At 39.5% G+C, this 20,875-nt stretch overlaps 1 protein-coding gene across 1 annotated transcript in view; it reads right to left on the bottom strand.

Annotated features, from left to right (window-relative positions):
* LOC149233668 (uncharacterized) overlaps positions 1–20,875 on the bottom strand; it is a 241,748-nt gene that overhangs the window by 115,342 nt on the left and 105,531 nt on the right. Inside the window, exons 6-7 of the mRNA XM_089382253.1 lie at positions 2,401–2,489; positions 105–216 (exon numbers count right to left, since the gene is read on the bottom strand). Of these exons, the coding sequence (XP_089238379.1) occupies positions 105–216; positions 2,401–2,489 (201 nt within the window). The remainder of the gene's footprint in view (positions 1–104; positions 217–2,400; positions 2,490–20,875) is intronic.

Genomic DNA, 20,875 nt, shown 5'->3' with positions numbered 1-20,875 from the left:
ATTAAAAAACAGTATAATGATAGATGATACAAATCATAACCAAAACATTTTTACAGAAATAACACTATTTAACTTAAGGGAGGAGAAAGGAAACAAACACTTACTTTTATTGGGTCTTGTAAATCTTTGAAAGCTTGGTTCAATATTGTAAAAGCTTGGTGTGCTTGAGGATGAGAACATTTATCAGGATGTACTAAAAGAGACAGTTTCCAATACCTGTCACTCAAGAACAAAATATCTTTAGAATGCCGAAACATTAAGACAGGTGTAGTCAGGCTTTCAATGTCCATATGTAACCATTTGATCAACATAAAAAAAATCTAGAGTCATAAAAGATGAGCTAATGGGGCTCCATTCATAGCGTTGTTTTCATTCTCTCATGTTTCAAGAGTCAAAACACTTACCTGAAATGTAATAAATTAATTTCCAAGGTCCATAAAACATAAATGAAAAATAAAACTCATCAAAAACATGTCCCACAACCCAGATATACCATGAATGGCCCCTAACAGATAGAGCAGTGGTTTTTAAATTTCTTAAATCACATTATTTAATTTGAGTGCAGGAAGAAGCAGGCCTTCATATACCAATGAGCAACTCTAGACAACTGGTATTTACCTGGTATTCAACTATAACCCTCTATACCTCTTGCATTGTGACCTCAAACAATGACTTTAGATCGTGTTCCTCCTTTCACTTGTCCCTCTTGCTTATAGTAAGACAAGACTTGCCGAATATGGCAAAGAATCTTAGAGATAAATATGGAATGCTAAAATTCAACTAAAACCTTTTATACCTCTTGCATTGTGACCTCAAACTATGACTCTAGAGTGTGTTCCTCCTCTAAACTCACTCTTGTTCATAGCAGGACAAGACTTGTCGAGGATAGCAAAGAATCCTAGAGAGAAAGGCCAAGAAGGCATGAAACATGCATTTGCACCTACTCAAATTGGACTTTTCTTTGAAAGGAGTGTGTGGCAGAAAAAACATGCATTTCGTTAGATTATCAAAAGTTAAAAAAATTAAAACCATAAAATATTTTTTGAATCCAAGCACTAGAGTTTCAATGCTCAAGGTCGTGTAAACAAGAAAAAGGCAAGATAAAACTATAATCTGACCATGTTATTCTTGTATAGAGTCATACAACACCATTTTAAGGAGAGAAGATGTAGGTCATCCAAAAATAATATGTACTAGCTGTTAAACATGGCATTTGGTCACTAGACATATTACGACCAAAGTTCACTATTATTATAATCCAGGTTCTAATTCCAATCCGGCCGAATAAAGTTTGTTCAGAAACATAGGTATAGTAACTCGAAAACCAATTCTACAATGATCAAAGAACAAAAAAAATAGTTTCCCATCATTCATTTTATGCTTCTATACAGACATACATTTGTCCCATACTTTAAAATGCCTTTTCGTTGGAGTTTTGCATGGCTAAAATTGTTCTAACAAACATAACAAGTATCATTCATGCCATTCTCATTGTTCATGGAAAAAGATCTCTCCTTCCTCAAAAATTACTAAGATTATTTAATCATATAGATGGAAATACATATTTTTTTTGGAGGACTGCAAACTCCCTTTCACTAATTGGTTGATGTAGTTGATGTATTATTGGTTAATGTAAATGGCATTATGGAACAGCAATCCAACCTAGAAATCACCCTTTGATAATCCTATTTACACTTGTGATAAGTTTCTTTTTATCATAAAGAGGCCCTATGGTATGCTGTCTGCACCCGGCATTATGGGGTTAATATCCAACTATTAAAGCAGCAACTCGATTAATTACATGCAAAACCCAATTAGGCAAAGACTTGAGCCTTGGACCAAGTAATAATTTCTCTTACTAAATACATTTGAAAGAAATTTTGAAATAGGCCAAGCTGCTTCTTTCTAGGAAATATAACTTGTCCAATATAAACGTCCCTTTTAAGGTAGAATTCTATGGATAAAGCTTATGTTTATGTTAAGAGCTTGTTCAATCTATGATGTGCTCCTGGGTCCATTATTGGATCATTGTCTTAAAATTATATTCTACTAGATCAGATGTCATAAGAATCGAGCTAGTGCATAATTATCTGGGTTTAGACATATCCAAAGATGAATGAGAAATAAAAAGGGTTCACTGCATTTTGAGTAAGACACCAATAGGCATAGGCAGCAATTTGGTGACCTGTAAATCTTAGAAAAAAAAACTTTGTGAAGAATTTGGTCTGCTGTGTATAAAACTCCTTTCTTCTTTCCAAATTTTCTGCTATCCTTATTTATACAATTTATGGTCTGGACTAATCTAATGCATTCTTGTTTAGATCACTTATGCATTCAAATTATACAAAGATACTCTGCTAATTGATATCTAAATAATTTAGGAGAAGTTAAAATAATTACCTTTTCTTTGTGCTCTCAGCTGATGCACCTCTATTTAAGCCCAACACATCATATGGATTATTTGCATTAAGAGGAATAATCCTTGTCACCTGGCAGAAGACAATTTTAGTCAAAAAATATAATCACATAAGAAGAGAATCTTGTGAAAACAACAAGAGTACTAGTGAAAAAGATGTTGGCCAGTATGAAAACCCAAACAATTAAAAAGACAATTATTAACATTAGGAGCATATGTTCAAGTTGTCCTAGTAAGCAATTTGTCAAAAGAGAAAAAAGGTCTCATCCAAGAAAATTACATTTCTAACTGTAACTACTATCAGATGTTTACCCACTGGTCCATGATTGTTACAATCTACAACTAATTCAGGAGCTTGTGCCAAAAGAATTCCAGAGGTTAAGAACATGATTGAGAATTCCCCGGTTCTAGGATAAGAGATTGATCAAAAGAGAAAGGATAGATTCTCTTTCACAAGATGAATCAATACTGTCATGCTCTGAGCAATATCAAATGAAAACCCTGCAAGTGGGTCAAGTCTGAACCCAGAATTCAATCATAAACAGCAACAATAATCAAAGAAAGTGGGAAACATTGACACAAGATATTAAATTGGAAATAAAAGGCATACTGTTATGGAAAGATTGCAAATGATAATGCAATATGTTAAAATGTTGGATAAGCAATGATAATCCAGAACACTTTGATAACAAAAGAGGTACGGTTATTACTATCTCCATAGAAATCTTTCTGGTAAAATAGATTTTGATGTCTCCTACTCTAGCTATGACTACTGGCATCCATGATTTTGGGTAGTTTCATTTCCACAGTTCTATCTCGATACATATTCTTAGCTAAGGATTATTCATGTAACACTCCCTCCCACCCCCTTGTACTATTTCAGTTGTAGAAAGTGTCAAATTGTCAATGACATCTTAACCCGACCTTCATTGTTTGTCATGAAAATGGGTATATAAAAAAATACTTCTTCTCAAAGATTTAAAATTTTCTGGCAATAAAAAGTTTTCCTCAATCCGAGTCCCAAATCGAAAGTTACACACGAAAGACTTTAGGCCAATTAATGATAGCCACGTCATCGATGGACCGCCACATGGCATCTACATGGTCTTGGGTTCAGTTCAAGTGGCACTACCACATGGACCAACAAATCCACGACTCTGGGGAAAGGTTTAAGCAGGCCCCATGTAGTTGTTGCAATATGTGTGTGTGTGTGTCTCTGTGTGTGTGTGTGTGTCTATGTCTGTGTCTATGTGTCTATGCATCTGTGCGCGTGTATGTATATATACACTAGCCGCAAGTTTAAAATCTGGGTCCACTACATATATGTATATATTAAACTATACCAGTGGTAGGTTTAAAATTCAATCCACTACACATATATATATATATATATGAATCTATACCAATCGCGGGTTTGGAATCTGAGACCATAGTGGAGCTCGCCCACATCAATTTGTTCAACACGTTGCACACCCAATGGCTCTCTCGACATATCACGCCTCGGGTCAGGGGGTCTTAACTATGCATCGCACTTGTAATAGGTTCGACCTAATCCCCAAGGGTTGCTAACTGGCGAGACCTACCTCATCACTTCACCAAGGGCCAAAGGTTTGTGCAACCATCATTCAACTGCACTCGTAACACGTTCGCCTTGAGCCCAAAGGCCCGCTGACTAGCGAGACCTACCTCATCGCCTCATCGGTGGTCAAGGTTTGTGCAACCATTGTTCAACTACACTCGTAACAAGTTCACCCCAAGAGTGAAGGCCCACTGATGGGTGGGACCTACCTCAACACCTCATTGGAGATCGAGGGTCTATGCAGCCATCGTTCAATTGCAATTGTAACAATTTCACCACGAGCCTGAAGGCCCGCGTCTCGGCAACTTTTACCCATGTGCACATTAAACTGGGGTAATAATAATGGTTGCCAACGTTTATGGAATTTATATGGACATTTAACATGGCTTGAAGGTCAATAATGTAACCCAATACAATTAGATGGCAAACAGTACCATGAGGCCATTTCGACGGCTTAAAAAGGATTGAAGGCCACATGTTGGCACTACAACCATGTACAACAATGTGAGACCTTGGGGAAGCATGGACAGTGAACAACCTCAACCAAATTAGACCGCATGTTTGGTAATTCAAAACAGAGGATTAGCTAAGTGGTTATTTATTCACCCCAGCCGATTTACATAATGTATAGTTACACCAAATATTCGTAAAACATCGAATTTCGGTAGAACATAAATAGACAGTGAATATAATTGCCTAGACATCAATATTGAAACAAGAAGAGCGTGTGGCTTGACAAATTCTCCACAAGGTATATATATCTATATCTACATATATATATAAGGGCTATTTGAGAAGGCCAAACTCAGCAATGTAATTTTATGGGTGAATGTACTCATTCAATAATAGATCACCTGATATTTAACCAAAATTGAAACATGTTAATTCCCACGAGTTAAATACATGTATGCTATCCATGAATTGTCACCCAGTCATTTAAGATCAATATACACTATGACGCAATGGAGGACAGACTACAACATACTACATCTATATGTATAAATTCTAGACAATGAAAGAGAAAATATGAGAATTTACAAGCAATTTCTTCCATACATCAATAGTCAGAATACATGAAATATCAACCACTTCGTAAAAAACTTATAGACTCGAGGGCATCCAACCAATGCTTAATTGAAGAGCAGGTTTTGAACGATATGGATTTTGATCTAGATTGGATCATTATATTGTTTGTCATCCATCTCGATGCATTCAAAGTGGAAAAAGTGGAGGAATCATCTCACAGGACAGTTTTTTTCAGCGAGACCCAGTTTGGCAAAATAGAGTTTGAAACCTTTCGAGAGCGTTTTGAGGCATCAAATGATGTTTTCTGGAGACAAGACTTTGTCGCTTTAGCACTGCACCTTTCCATGTTATTCTAAACACAAAGACCTTTCAAACAGCACAAGAATCGTGCCAATCGTAGTCTCTACGTGAAAGTTATGCCACTCAGAAGTTGACCTTCTTGTTTTGGCCACCATAATTCAAGAGGATGCCATGTCAGCCCCCATTATTCATGGAAACTGGCCGAGTCACGTGATTATGATGTAGAAAGACTCTAAAAGAGTTAATATTGTAATTCGGGTTCAGAGTTGAGGTAGTCAAACCTAACCACTAGTAGGTTTTTAGGTTGTGTTATAACCGGGCAACTAGGAGGAAAAGGGATTCCATTCTTTCAAGAGAATTTGTTCCATAGTTGAACAAAACTAGCCAAGAGGGATAGGAGGTAGAGCACACAAAGAGGATTTGTGCAATGTATCAGCCCAAGGACAACAGGCCATATTTCTCTGTACTTGCATATTCTCATTCAGAAAAATAGAGTGGAGCGACCTCACCTTCCAGCTGGAATTTTCTCCAGAAAGGGTTTCCCAAAGCATACCTTGTGTCAAATATGTGTGTCAGCTTTTATGTTAAGATTGGCAACTAGGGCCAAACTCCACCTTGGACAGCTCATATGATGGAGATGATATTTTTATTGGATTCCTCTTTCCGAGAGGCGCAAGATTGATCTAAAGATCATCTCAGTTTGACAAGTAGAAATGGAATTATGAATTTATTTCTTCTATGGACAAATTGTCAAGGTCAGCCAAAAGTCTAATGTAGGCTAATGAAGCCCAACAGACGTGTCGCTTCACCCTCAACATTGTGTATAAATAGAAGACGCCTTTTCCTCATTTGGACATTCACAACTCAACATTCCATTCTCTCTCTTCATTTGATTGGGTTGTACAAATCACAGGCAACCTATTCTTCTCCACACGTGCGAAGGTTTGACTGGGCATTTCTATTCTCTGCATTGACCGAGTTGCAGCCAGCTTTGACCAGCGTTGACTAGGCATTGTTTGACTTCATTTGACTGCAATTTTTGTTGGAGAATCTCTGTTTGGGTAGGGCGCATATTTTGGCATAGATAACAAGATTTTCTGGGCAGGTTGACCAGCGTCGACTTGCCTTGACCAACTTTGACTGAGAATTTCAGGACTATTTTGGGCTGATTTGGACTGTGGAGGCCGAGTTGACTGGGTTTGACTGAGGTGATTTGGAGGAGACTTTCTGCTAGTTTGACCAACGTTCAGTTTCTGGTTAGAGCATCCTACTGCAGTTTGACTGGATTGTTTTACAATGATTGGGCAAGTAAATTTTGTATGATGTACTCTCTCGAGTCTCTACTGAACTTTTGAAGAATAATAGGAAGATCTGATTAAAGGGTTTTCCCCACATTGGGGTTTTTCCGTGGCATCCGCCAAATATCCGGTCCTCTTGTCTTGCCTTGTCTTCTGCTTATTGTTTATGTTTTATCTGCATTTACTATCAATGTTAATGTGATTGCTAATATGGAAATTGATATTGGGCTAATAAGAAAAATTGAAGTAAATTACTCTAAAGCACAGGGCATACCATTGTTATCTAAAATTAACATGGTATCAGAGCTGAGGTGAAGACAAAGCCCAAGCAAGAGTGAGAAAAGAAATCATTGAGATTTGTTGGACAAGGACAAGATTCAATGGCCTCCTTATCTTACTTCAAATCTGATGACAAGCTCAATGATAAGTCTGATTATCATGCATGGAAGATGTCTCTTGACTTGACTTTGGAAAAGCATGATCTTATGGGCTATGTGCAGGGAAAGATTGTTGAACCTCCTTCAAATGCATCAGCTGCCGCTAAAAAAAAGTACAAGAAAGGCGGAGTCAAAGCTAAGAAGATCATCAAGGATTCTATTCATACGCATTTCGTTGCTTACATCTCCGATTTGGGCACATCTAAGGAGATGTATGACAAGTCAGTTAGCATGTTCAAAGCTAGAAATTCAAACCAAGTCCTCTTTCTCGAGAACAAGTTGAAGGACAAAAAGAAGGGAAGAGGAGAAGATATCCAATCCTACTTCATGAGGATCTCCGAAATAAAAAATGATCTTCTATCAATTGGAGAAGTTAATGTTGATAGGGAGCACACTCTCATTGCCCTTGGAGGTCTCCCTCGTGAATGGGATGTGTTCAACACTACTATCCTCAACAATGACCAGATTATAGGTTTTGATGAATTGTTGACTACATGTACTGAAGAAGAAACAAGGATAATAGAGAGAGACATGCCTTCAAATAGGAATGATCCTATTACATCCTCCGCTCATGCTAAAAAGAAGAACAATGCAAGTTCAAAGAAGCAATGTCAAAGAAGACCGGGATTCAAAGATGGAAGAAAGGGTAGATGCTTCATTTGTAACAGGTTTGGCCACTATGCTAGGGAGTGTCTTAATAAAAGGGATACACCTCAGGATGATGACAACAGCAACTGCAACAATTTCAGGGGCAACAACAATCAAAGGAATGGCAGGTTCAACAACAAAGGAAAAAGGAATGCTCCCGCTAGTCAACATGGAAATGGTCGACCTCACAAAAGATCAAGAAACTCCATGTATGATGAATCTAATGTTATAGATAACAAGCAAAATGAATTTTATCCCATATCTGCCCTCTCGAGTGCTTCTCCTCCAGATACCTTGTGAAATTGGTTGATTGATAGTGGTGCCTCAAGGCACTTCACTGGGTATAAGGAAGTCTTTCAAATCTGATAGAAAATGATACAAATTTGGAAATCATTCTTCAAGACAATGCCACCTATCCCGTGAAAGGAGTTGGGAATGTTACTCTTCAATTGAATCAAGGTAACATCATTCATATACAAGAAGTACTATATGTACCAAATCTAAAGAAGAACCTGGTATTTATCTCGGCAATGGAGGACAAAGGATTCAAGGTGGCATTCATTGATGGAAAGGTACATCTTTGGAAAAGAAAATTCAAAGAAGCATTTACTCTTGGATTTAAGGTTGACAGTCTATATCAAAGTTGGAGGAAGTCCACTGGGAGCTATGTCTTGCGACACATCTCTTCAATCTAAATTATGGCACCGAAGATTTGCTCATCTTCATTTTAAAGCCCTACCCGATGTAAGGAAGACAGTGATAGGTATGCCCGGATTTAAAGTAGAAAATGAAGGTGTTTGTTAGGGTTGTGCCAAAAGAAAACATACAAGGGGACCATTCCCCTCAAGTGATAGCAAGACTACCGATATTTTGCAATTGGTTCGTTCTAATCTATTTGGTAGGTTGCCCGTGACATCTTTGGGAGGATATTTATAGTATGCTATTTTTGTGGATGACTTCTCTCGCAAAACTTGGATTTATTTCTTGAAGAAGAAGAACAAAGTGTTCACATTGTTCCGCTTTTTCAAAGCCTTAGTTGAAAATCAAACAGGGAAGAAGATCAAAATATTAAGGACCAATAATGGAACCGAATATGAATCAAATGAGTTCAATGACTATTACCGCATATACTCCTCAGCAAAATGGAGTTGCTGAAAGAAACAATCGTTCCATTATAGAAGCCACTCGTGCCATGCTTCATGATCAAGGCCTTCTGAAATTCCTATGGGAAGAAGCTGCCAACACTATCGTGTATGTTCAAAATAGATGCCCTCATCAAGCATTCGACTCCAAAAGTACCGAAGAAGTTTTCACCGGTAAGAAACCTGATGTTTCTCATTTTAGAATTTTTGGTAGCCCCATGTATTTTCATGTGCCAAAAGAAAAGAGAAGCAAATTGTATGCATCTGGGAGGAAAGGAACATTTGTGGACTATAGTGAAACTTCAAAAGCATATAGAATCTATGTGCCTGGTCAAGAGAAGTGGAAATAAGTCATGATGTCACCTTCGATGAAGATGTTGCCCTTGAGAAAATTAGGAACCTTCTTATTCCAAGGAAGTACAAAGAAGCAAATACAAGAAAACAGGGAGAACCGCAGGATGAGACAATGCCCGATGCTAAAGGAGCGATGGATCCCATTGATCCACCACCTCATGAGCCCTCCTCCTCAAAAAGGAGACCCTCATGGCCTAGAGACACTCTCGAAGATGCCGAGAGACATATTGCACCAAGGGGGACATTTCGTGAAAGTAAGAAGCCGAATAGGTACCAAGGGTACTTTGCTGCCATGAGCTCCATTGTTCAAACTGAGCCTTGTATATTCGAAGAAGTTGTGAAGCACCAAGTTTGGAAGGATGCTATGAACGAAGAATATGAGTCAATTATGAAGAATGATGTTTGGGTTATGGTCCCTAAACCCAAGGACAAATTTGTTGTCACCTCAAAATGGCTCTACAAGATCAAGCATGAAGCTGATGGAAGTGTTGAAAAGTTCAAGGCCAGGTTTGTTGCTCAAGGCTTCTCTCAAAAAGAAGATGTGGACTACGATGAGATATTTGCACCAGTTGCCCGATATACCACCAGTTGTTCGATCATTGCCCTTGTTGCCTCTCAAGGATGGAATTTACATCAAATGGATGTCAAGACCGCCTTCTTGCATGGTTCACTTAAGGAGGAAGTCTATGTAGAACAACCCGAGCGAGGGATTCGAAGTTCAAGATCGAAAGACACATGTATGCAGGTTGAAGAAAGCCCTCTATGGGTTGAAGCAAGCTCCCCGGGCTTGGTATGAGAGGATCAACATCTGTCTGATGAAGTTGGGTTTTACAACAAGTGAAGTTGATTCGAACCTTTATTTCAAGGTTGAAAATGATAGACCTCTCATCTTGGTACTTTATGTGGACGATCTCTTTCTGACAGGTGCAGACCTTCTTATTTATCAATGCAAGAGGGAGTTGGCTTCCGAAATTGAGATGAAGGACCTAGGATTGATGCATTATTTCCTAGGCTTGGAGGTCTAGCAAAAGCCAGGTGAGATTTTCCTTTCCCAAGGAAAATACATTGTGAAGCTACTTGAAAGATTTGGGATGGTGAATTGTAAGTCTCTGACTACTCCGATGGAACTTAACTTAAAGAAGTTATGTGGAAGTGTTGTTGGGCCCGATTTGGGAAATCCTTTTGAGTATTGTCAACTCGTGGGGACCCTGATGTTCTTGGTGAACTCCCGTCCAGACATATGCTTTGCAGTGAATACATTGAGTCAATTTATGGTCAAGCCTCATCACATACATTGAATTGTTGCCAAGAATCCCTTGAGATATCTCCGGGGCACAATCACCTATGGACTAAGATACAATGTTGGGAATTTGAGGCTCCATGGTTATTTTAACGCTGATTGGGCTAACAGTGTGGTGGATCGTAAGAGCACATAGGGATGTTGCTTCTCACTAGGTTCTGCTTAGATATCCTGGATGAGCAAGAAGTAGCAATTGGTTTCTTTGAGCACCGTCGAGGCCGAATATATTGCTGCTAGTATGGCCTCCTATGAAGCTGTTTGGTTGAGGAAGCTCTTTAGTGAGCTATTTAGACATGTGCTAGATACCAACATGATCTATTGTGACAACCAAAGTGGGATTCGTCTTTCTGAGAATCTCGTGTTTCATGACCACTCCAAGCATATTGATATCAAGTACCACTTTATCTAGGATACTGTACAAGGGGGAGCAATAAGGCTCCATCACATTGGGATTGATGAACAGGTCGCAAATATTCTTACAAAGCCCCTCGGGAAGGGCAAATTCTTAGCCATTCATGAACAACTTGGAGTCGTGGAGAGACTCTCTTATGAGGGTCTCGTTTGAGTTGGATATTGAGCTTTGGGAGCTCCAAGGAGCTTGGGGTACTTCTTGGAGCTATGAGCGACCATAGGGTGAGTGGTTCATCTTCCCCTAGTGGTGCGTTGTGTACAGGGTGAGTGGTTCACCTTCCCGTGTGATACCCCATGATGGTTGATATATGTATACGATGAGTGGTTCACCTTCTCTTGTCGATACATCCTACCCATGCAATCTGGGACTCATGGGAAGTACCTCTCATCTGGCCAATGAGTTGGGAAATGAGGATAGGAACCATAGTACTACCGATGGATGCATCGTGTACTACTGTACTCCCTATGCTAGGATGTTTGATATTGAACTGGGATCAATGGAGAGTAGTATGATACACTCTCAATCATTTCTTCTTCATTATTTCTTCATAGTTCAGCAGAGCAGGGATTATAGAGATGGTACAAATTGACAGATGGTTTGGCAGGTGGAGTTTTCGATGGGATGACTCACGATGTTAATTGCACTAATAGATGGAGTTCTCCCTAGTTGAGAGGGAGTGTTAAATTTGGACAACTAGGTCCAAACTCCATGTTCTGATGCTCAGATTAAGAGGCTAATATTTTTGTTGGATTCCTCTTTCTGAGAGGTGTAAAATCCATATAAAAATAGTCTTAATCCGCTGAGCAGAACTTATATTTTGAATTTATTATTCTTAATAAATTATATGTGCAAGGTCAGCCAGTTTTGTAATGTAGGCTCACATGCCCAACAGATGTGTCACACACCCTCATTGATGGATATATATACAGGAAAAATTGGAGAGAATTTGAATACAAAAAAACTCACATCTTCCTCTCTCATCCTAAAGTACGAGCTACCTGGAGGACGAATTTCAGCCACACGTGGGAAGGACAAAAAGGATTTTTCTGCTGCTAGGGTTTCGCAGAAGTTTGACCAGCGTTGACTTTGGTCAACGCTTGGTCCAAACAAGCTGAAAACTTGTGGGAGGTTCGATTTTTGAAGGTCGTACTACCTGGCACAAAAATCGAGGTCAAAGGGTTGACCGTTTTGCTGCTGCGTTGACTTTTAGCTTGCTGCCCCTGCGTTGACTTTTGTAGAACTGACTTGGGTTGACTCATCTACTGGTTGGAGGGTTGTTGTGACACATGCTGGGCTGGCTAACCAAAGGAGACTTTGCTGGTTGAAGCATCCTGTTGACCGCCGAAACGAACACATACATTCTTCTTGTTTCTGATTTGTCTTCTGTAAGATCTGCTTATATGTTCTATCTGCATTTTGCTTATCTACTTGTATGATTGCTGTGAGAAAAGTGAAATTGCTCTTAGCATAGAACATCTACAAAATTTTACAAATGGAGAGTAGTATGATACACTCTCAATCATTTCTTCTTCATTATTTCTTCATAGTTCAGCAGAGCAGGGATTATAGAGATGGTACAAATTGACAGATGGTTTGGCAGGTGGAGTTTTCCCTAGTTGACAGGGAGTGTTAAAATTGGAAACTAGGGCCAAACTCCACCTTGGACAGCTCATATGATGGAGATGATAATTTTATTGGATTTCTCTTTCCGAGACGTGCAAGATTGATCTAAAGATCATCTAATTCTGACAAGTAGAAATGGAATTATGAATTTATTTCTTCTATGGACAAATTGTCAAGGTCGGCCAGAAGTCTAATGTAGGTTCATGAAGCCCAACAGACGTGTCTCTTCACCCTCAACGTTGTGTATAAATAGAAGAGGCCTTTTCCTCATTTGGACATTCACAACTCAACATTCCATTCTCTCTCTTCATCTGATTGGGTCTTACAAATCACAGGCAACGTATTCTTCTTTGCGTTCACTGAGTTGCAGCCAGCTTTGACCAGCGTTGACCGAGCATTGTTCGACTTCATTTTATTGCGATTTTTGTGGGAGAATATCTGTTTGGGCAAGCCACATATTCTAGCACAAATACCGAGATTTTCTAGGCAGGTTGACTAGTGTTGACAGCAGCATTGACCTGCTTTGACCGATTTTGATTGAGAATTTCAAGACTGTTTTGGGCTGATTTGGATTGTCTTTGGAGGCCGAGTTAACAGGGTTTGACCGAGCTGATTTGGAGGAGACTTTCTACTAGCTTGACCAACGTTGACTTTTTGGTTAGGGCATCCTGTTGACCGCAGTTTGGCTGGACTATTCTACAGTCATTAGGCAAGTAAATTTTGTATGATGTGCTCTCTCTCTTTCTCTACTGAACTTTTGAAGAATAATAAGAAGATTTGATCAAAGGGTTTTCCCCACATTGGGGTTTTTCCCTGGCATCCTCCAAATATTGTGTCCTCTTGTCTTGGCTTGTCTTTTGCTTATTGTTTATGTTCTATCTGCATTTACTATCAATGTTAATGTGATTTCTAATCTAGAAATTGATATTGGGCTAATAACAAAAATTGAAGTAACTTGCTCTAAAGCATATAGAACATACCATTGTTATCTAAAATTAACATTTTATTTTGTCGTTTTTTATTTTCTACATAATTTTAATTCGCATGCATGCACCATTAATAGTAAATCTGATTAAAACTATAATAGTGTAAAATTTAAGAATTTAAATATAATTTTATCAGATTTGTTGTGACGAACTGTCTAGTGGAATATCCACGGTAGTTTACGGATCATATTGGTATCAGAGCAATTTTCTTTGGGAATATTGTGGAGATTTGCAAGGGATCTAGATCGATTGGGCCAAAAGTCTTAAAACCCTAATCATGGCCGACAAATCTATGAATAACCTTTGTGATCCTGCAGAGGAGAGGCTTTCGTGTTGAGAAACCTAGGGCATAGAAATTAGGTGATTTCTCTTCTTATGATAATTGTTTCTGAATGTTTTTTTACTTCTTTAGTTTAGGATCTTCTCTTTACTTAGATTATTGTAGTGTTCTTCTTCATCAAACAACTACCAATGCATAAAAAATAAAGAGACAAGAGACACAGAATGTAGGCTATCAACCAAGGGCAAAACCTCTCCCACTTGAGAGGAAAATCCAAACGAATATCTTCTTCTTATAGACTTCAATTGACGAATACCAAGACCAGGATCCTTGACCTATTTGCCTCTCTAAGACCAAGTCACAAAGCTTCCTTGATGAGATCCTTCTTCCTTGAGTCAACAATAGTCAAACTTCTTGATTCTTCCTTCTTCTCGGCTATCCTTCAGAGTTTCGGTTAATAGGAACATACCTGCAACTTTCGAACCTTAATTCAGAAACCCTAGCTAAGGTATATGAGAGTAAAGCAACTTGATTCTCTTCGCTCTAGATGGAGACCTTCTCTCCTTCAACTCGACTTGAGAATCACCTTGTTCTTCTCCCAAAAATTCGCTCTTAATATGATTTTGGTATCTCATCGTTTTCTACAATAGATGATGCCTCTCTTCTTCGCACATGTGATGGATATCAGCCCTAAAACATACCCAAACAACTTCGCTCTTCCCTTCCTTTCACTTCGTTGGTTATGAGATTGCTCCTTGTGATCTTCAGTCTTCTTTTTATTGCAGATTGCTTCATCGAAATTCTTGCTTCAAATGGAAGCCGAGTTGCCCTATATATAGTGATATGCCCCTCAAATAAGCCGACTTCTCTTAGCCCATAGGTCGACATGCCATTTGGTGTAGGTTCAATACTCCATCTTGAGGCCACCTTTCTGGAGGAGCTCGAGCTTTGTCCTGGAGGGTCTTTTAACACTTTCATTGACTCATATACAAATGTAACATGCCCAAGAAGGGTCCTTCATACATGACATTGACTTAATTTGACTTTATGACCAATCCTAAAGGCTCACTATGGGAGCCATAACTAAAAATAAAATTCCTTGCTCATGAAACCCATGAGACAAGCATTGCAATAATAATTTTATTTTTCTTCTTTATATTAAATACATAAAATCACAATTATACATGTCATTATGAAGACCAAACCGAGTTACATTTTTCAACATTTCGAGGCTGGAACAAGAAGTCGATATAAATTGTAATATAAATCTCATCATGGCAGTCCTAGGCAATTAGCCTGGGATATTTGGAGAAGATGGGGGTTCAAATGCAGAGGACAAATCAGAAGGGGAATCAAGATATCGAGAAAAACAAAGAATCAGCCGAAGAAAGAACCCAAAAAGGATCAATCCAATTCGAGTGTCGTGAATCAATCACAACCCCTGTTTAAAATGGAAGCAAAGCTCAATATCAAGTCATACCACAACGATATTGACGCTCTGAAGTTGAATCACTGGTTGCGACAACTGGAAGTATATTTCAGCGTCCATCAAATTGAGGAAGAATAGAAGATCTCATTTGCGCGACTGAAATTAGAGGGCCATGCCCTAACTTGGTGGGAGAGCCTCCAATGATTAAGTGGGAGGACATAAAAACCCTCATTAAGTCACAATTTTACCCTATTGGGTACGTAAAGGACCATTGTATCCAGTCGCACTACTTTAGACAAAAGTCGGGCCAAAGCATGTAGGAGTACACCACAGAGTTTCAGAAAGATGGCCATAACGCTAGGTATCTCCCCAAAGAACCCAGATGTACTCCTCAAGTATTTGGGGGGTCTACACCGCCATTTGCGGGAGCAAGTGATGTTGTTCAAGCCCAAATCAGTGGATGACGCTTGTGTACAAGCACAGTACTTGGAGAACATAGGCCTGAAGAGAGCGCCATCAAGTGGACTAAATCAGAAGGAGCAACAAGACACTTCTAAGGAGGGGAAGATAAAGAAAAAACGGGGAAAAGATAAAAAGACGGCAACCGCAGCACGCTAGTGCAAAGATCCCAGCAACCACTGCAACATTGACAACCATACAAAGGATAAGCATTGGAAGTTGCATCTAGAGCTAAACCAGAAGAAGAAAATGAAAGATAATAAAAAGAAGAATCTCATGGCCACGGATTTGTGCAACCAAGTTGAAAGCAGCTCAGACGAGGATGAGAAGATCATCTATACGTCAGTGCAGACAAAGGTGAATCTGAGTAGCCTTTAGCAACAAGAAGAGAAAGAAATGGCCAAACTCCTCCATATAAAGATACAGGTCAAGAAGACAAAGATTGATGCTCTGTTTGACTCAGGATCGTAGGCAAATCTCATTACAGCAGTTGGTCAAGAAGTTGGGGCTAGAATTTCGTGATCATCCAAGCCCATATCCACTAGGATGGGTAAATAAGGATGTTGAGTTGAAGGTAACAAAACAATGCAAAATTAGATTTGCCATCAGTGCTAATTTTATTGATGAAGTAGAACAAGATGTGGTTACCTTTGATGTATGTGTAGTCGTGTTTGGGACTCCCTACATGTACATACAAGATGCAATATTCATGCGGAGATCCAACCAAAATCGACACATCAAGGATGGAAAATCGTTCATCATCAATGTGCACAAAGGCAAGTCAAAAATTTCGTTGGTAAGTGCCAACCAGGCCAAGAAGTTGATCAGTTCCAACAAGAAGTATGTTTTATTGTTTTTAAGAGAAAATTAATCAGTAGAGGAGTCAATAAGAGGCAAGGCATCCCTGGAGGGGCGTACTAAGAAAAAAATACAACAACTGGAAGAGTTGTTACATGCATACAGGGATGTATTCCGAGATCCTAAAGGGCTACCAACCTAAGAGAGAAGTGGAGAACAAGATCCAGCTATTGTCAGACTCCCCATTTCCAAACATTGGTTTGTACATGCAGTGTGTTATAGAAGCAAGTGAGGTGAAGAAACAATTGCAGTAGCTACTAGGACAAGGTGTCATCCGACCGAGTACATCACCATGTGGGTCACCCATTCTCATTGTGCCAAAGAAGGATGGGACTTGGTGGATGTGTATAGATTACAGGGCGTTGAACAAAATCATGATCACAAACAGGTACCCCCTACCTAGGATAGATGATATGATGGATCAATTGCAGCAAGAAAAGCATTTCACCATGATGGACTAAAAGTCCAGATATCACCAGGTTTGAGTCAAAGAAGAAGATACATGGAAGATCGCCTTCAAAACTAGGTAAGCTTTGTACGAGGGGTTACACATACACACCAGCTACGTTTATGAGATTAATGAATGATGTACTGCACCCTTTTATAGATTCATTTGTTATTGTCTATTTGGATAATATACTAGTATACAGCGCTACCTAGGAGGAGCACATCTCTCATTTGATGCAGGTGTTGGAGACATTAAAGAAGCACTAGTTGCTAGCAAATCTCAAGAAGTGCGAGTTTGCACAATAGTCTTTCGTGTATCTGGGGTATGTCATAGGTGGAGGAGAGTTGAAGATAAATCTGCCAAGATGGAGGCCATCATGAAATGGACGGTGCTACTAATTTCTCTGAGGTTAGGAGTTTCATTGGGGTAGCACAGTACCTGAGGAAATTCATAGCCTCATTTTCAGCAATAGCAGCACCGCTCCACGCCATAATAGCAAGTGGCAAGAGTTTCCAGTAGAGAAAGGGTCAATGAAGGGCTTTTCAGGACCCAAAGACGAAAATCAGTCATGCGATAGTTTTGCCATTAGCAAACTTGCAACAACCCATTGAAGTGGAAACAAATGCGAGTGGGTATGCTATGGGAGCGGTCTTGATGCAAGTAGGAAGGCATGTATGCTACCATTCTGAAGTATTTCATGGGGCATTCCTTAACTACTCTACCTACATTAAGGAACTTTATGCCCTGGTGCAAGCTATGAAGAAGTGGAAGCACTATATGATGAGAAAGGAGACAGTAATCTACGCAGACCACCAACCACTACAGTACTTGCAGGCCAGGAGTAAGTTATAGAAGACCAGGCATTACAAGTGGACGGGGTATCTACAACAATTTCATTTCGTGATCAAGTACAAGAAGGGCAACACAAACAAGTTGGCTGACATGCTTTCAAGGCAACCCACATCAAAGATCACAACTTTGGGAACTCTTATGCACATGGAGCCATTCACCCATGATGCATACAGGGAGGCAAATTCAGAGGATGAGGACTTCAAGGAGGTGTTTCAGCAGTTGCAGAGTCAAGAGCCGTGCACGATGGCGACAGCACCATTGACTACCATCTCCAAGATGGGTTACCCTATAGGCTAGATAAGTTATGTGTTCCTAAAGGTGAGCAATTACAATTGATTATAGAGGCTCACACCTCTAACCTTGCGGGGCACTTTGGTGTAGGTAAGATAGTGGCCAACTTGCAGAGGTATCTGTATTGGCTGAAGATGCAAGAGCAAGTAGCCACGTTCATAAGAGGATGCATGCTTTGTTGTACCAGCAAACCTAGCAACAGGAAACAAGGTCTATATCATCCCTTACCTGTTCCCACTCGTCCTTGGGAAAGCATTTCCATGGACTTTGTAGGAGGTTTACCAATAACCAGAAAGGGACATGACAACCTGTTCGTGGCAATTGACAGGTTCAGCGAAATGTGTGTTAGGATGCCGTGTAAAATGACCATCGGTGGGCAAGAAACAACGAACTTGTTCTTTGGATAGGTCTCGATGCACTTTGGGATACTAAGGAGCATCGTTTCAAACAAGGAGACAAGATTTCTTAGTGCATTTTGGACTATTGTGGGAGAAGATGGACACGAAGTTGAAGAGGTCTACCGCATTTCATCCACAGACAGAGGGGCAGACCGAAGTAGTAAACAGGAATTTGGTGCAGCTTCCGAGGGGATATAACCAAAAGCATCCGAGGACCTGGGATGAAAATCTGGTATATATATACAACATTTTTACAATAGAGCAGTCCACACTTCTATAGGATAGTCCCCATTTAAAACCTGTTTTGGATATTTGCCACCTTCACTTTTGGACATTGCATATGTGCAACAAGAAGGAGTGAGGGAAGATCTTACAGGAGATGCCTTGAGGGCTAAAAAAATTATAGAGAAGATACGTCAAATCCATCTCCAGGTACAAGAGACACTACAGAAGTCACAGGAGAAATATAAGGCCATGCGTGATCAGCACAGAACAGAGAAATCGTTCAAGGTAGGAAACAGAGTATGGTTACAATTGAACAAGGAGTTACAGGGGCCTGGTAAGAAAATCAAGGTTCTAAGTTATAGTCCCTTTGAGATACTAGAAAAGGTGGGTGATAATGCCTATCGACTCAGTTTACCACCATATATGAGCATTTACTCAGTTGTGAATGTAGATAATTAGAAGCTCTATGAGCCTTGCATGCTAGATCAGGAAGAGAAACAGGTCCTTCCCTCTGTGGAGGATTTGGCACCAGATGTTCAGGCAAAGTCGACAGAAGATACAATTTTTCAGAAGAGGTCTACAACTACAAGACAAGGGCAGCATGACCTTTGGCAGATTGGGTTGAAAGGACAACTTCCACGCAAAGCTAAATGGTACACCAGAGAGAAGGTGGAGTAGAAATTTCTTCACCTCATTCAATAGAAGCTTTTGGAAACCATAAGCCTCCCAAAGAGATGTGATCTGAATTGGAACATTATATGGTTTGTCATCCATATCGATGCTTTCAGAGTGCAAAAAGTGGACGAATCATCTCAAGGCACTAGTTTTACCAGTGGGACCCAGTTTGGCAAAACAAGGTCTGAAACCTTCTGGGACTATTTTGAGGCAAAAAACAACGTTTTTAGGTGTAAAAATTTGTTGCTTTAGCATCACACCTTTCCATGCTATTTTAGACACAGAGACCTTTCCAACGATGCAAGAATCAGAGTCGTATGAGAAAGTTATGCAACTCAAAAGTTGACCTTCCTGTTTTCACCACCATAATTAGAGAGGATGCCACATCAGCGCCCATTCTTCATGGAAAAGGCGCTAGCCACGTGATTATGATGTAAAAGACTCTAGAAGAGTCAATATTGTAACTATGGTTAAGAGTTAAGTTAGTCAAACCTAAGCAATAGTAGGTTATAGGGTTGTGTTATAACCAGGCCATTAGGAGGAAAAGGGATTCCATTCTTTCGAGCACATTTGTTCCATAGCTAAGCAAAAATAACCAAGAGGGATAGTAGGCAGAACACACAGAGAGGATTTGTACACTGTAGTAGCCCATGGGCCATAGGCCATACTACTTTGTACTTGCAACCATATTCCCATTCAGAGAAAGAGAGCGGAGCAGACTCACCTTCTAGCTGGGTTTTTCTCCCAAAAGGATTTCCCAGAGCATATCTTGTGTCAAATATGTGTGTGAGCTTTTATTTGGTTGTTCTCTATTTTTTGCATTATTTTTATTTGCATGCATGAACTATTAACAATAAATCTACAAAACCGGAAATCTAGTAAAATTGTAATAGTGCAAAATGTCAGATTTTAAATATAATTTTATCAAATTTGTTGTGACGAACTGTCCAGTGGAATATCCACGCAATTTACGAAACAATTTTAGTCTTTACTCATCACAAAATTCAAATTGTGTTCACGAAACCAGAAGAGATGATCTATGTACAGTCAAGTAACCATAATGATTACAGTTTAATTACCATAAACATATATGTATATCCATCCACACAATCATAAGCATACACAATTAAAGGTTCACAAACCTAAGTTGCCGAAAACGGCTACCTACTACCCCTAAAACGCCGGATCCCATTTCAAATCCGAATCCTTGTACGAAAGGAGAAAAAAATGTGTAAAAAATGTATGCCATCCATTTTGAATTTTCAGAAATTGCGGGTTTGGGTTTACGCCGTTTTTGAAACATTTGTTGAGAAAAACCTCCCAGGTCCGGTTTAGGGTTATACGTTTTTCGTGATCCTTATTACCATAAAGCAATATGTATCTCGAGCTATGTCGATCTCTGCCCACCGGGAACAGTATTTTGGTTTTTTTTTTCATAT

This window comes from Pinus tabuliformis, chromosome J, assembly GCF_031772625.1.
Source record: "Pinus tabuliformis cultivar Carrire ecotype Pingquan chromosome J, CPIR1, whole genome shotgun sequence".
Lineage (NCBI taxonomy): Eukaryota > Viridiplantae > Streptophyta > Pinopsida > Pinales > Pinaceae > Pinus > Pinus tabuliformis.
The sequence above is the reverse complement of the archived record's forward strand: the minus strand, read 5'-3'. Positions and strand labels throughout refer to the sequence as shown.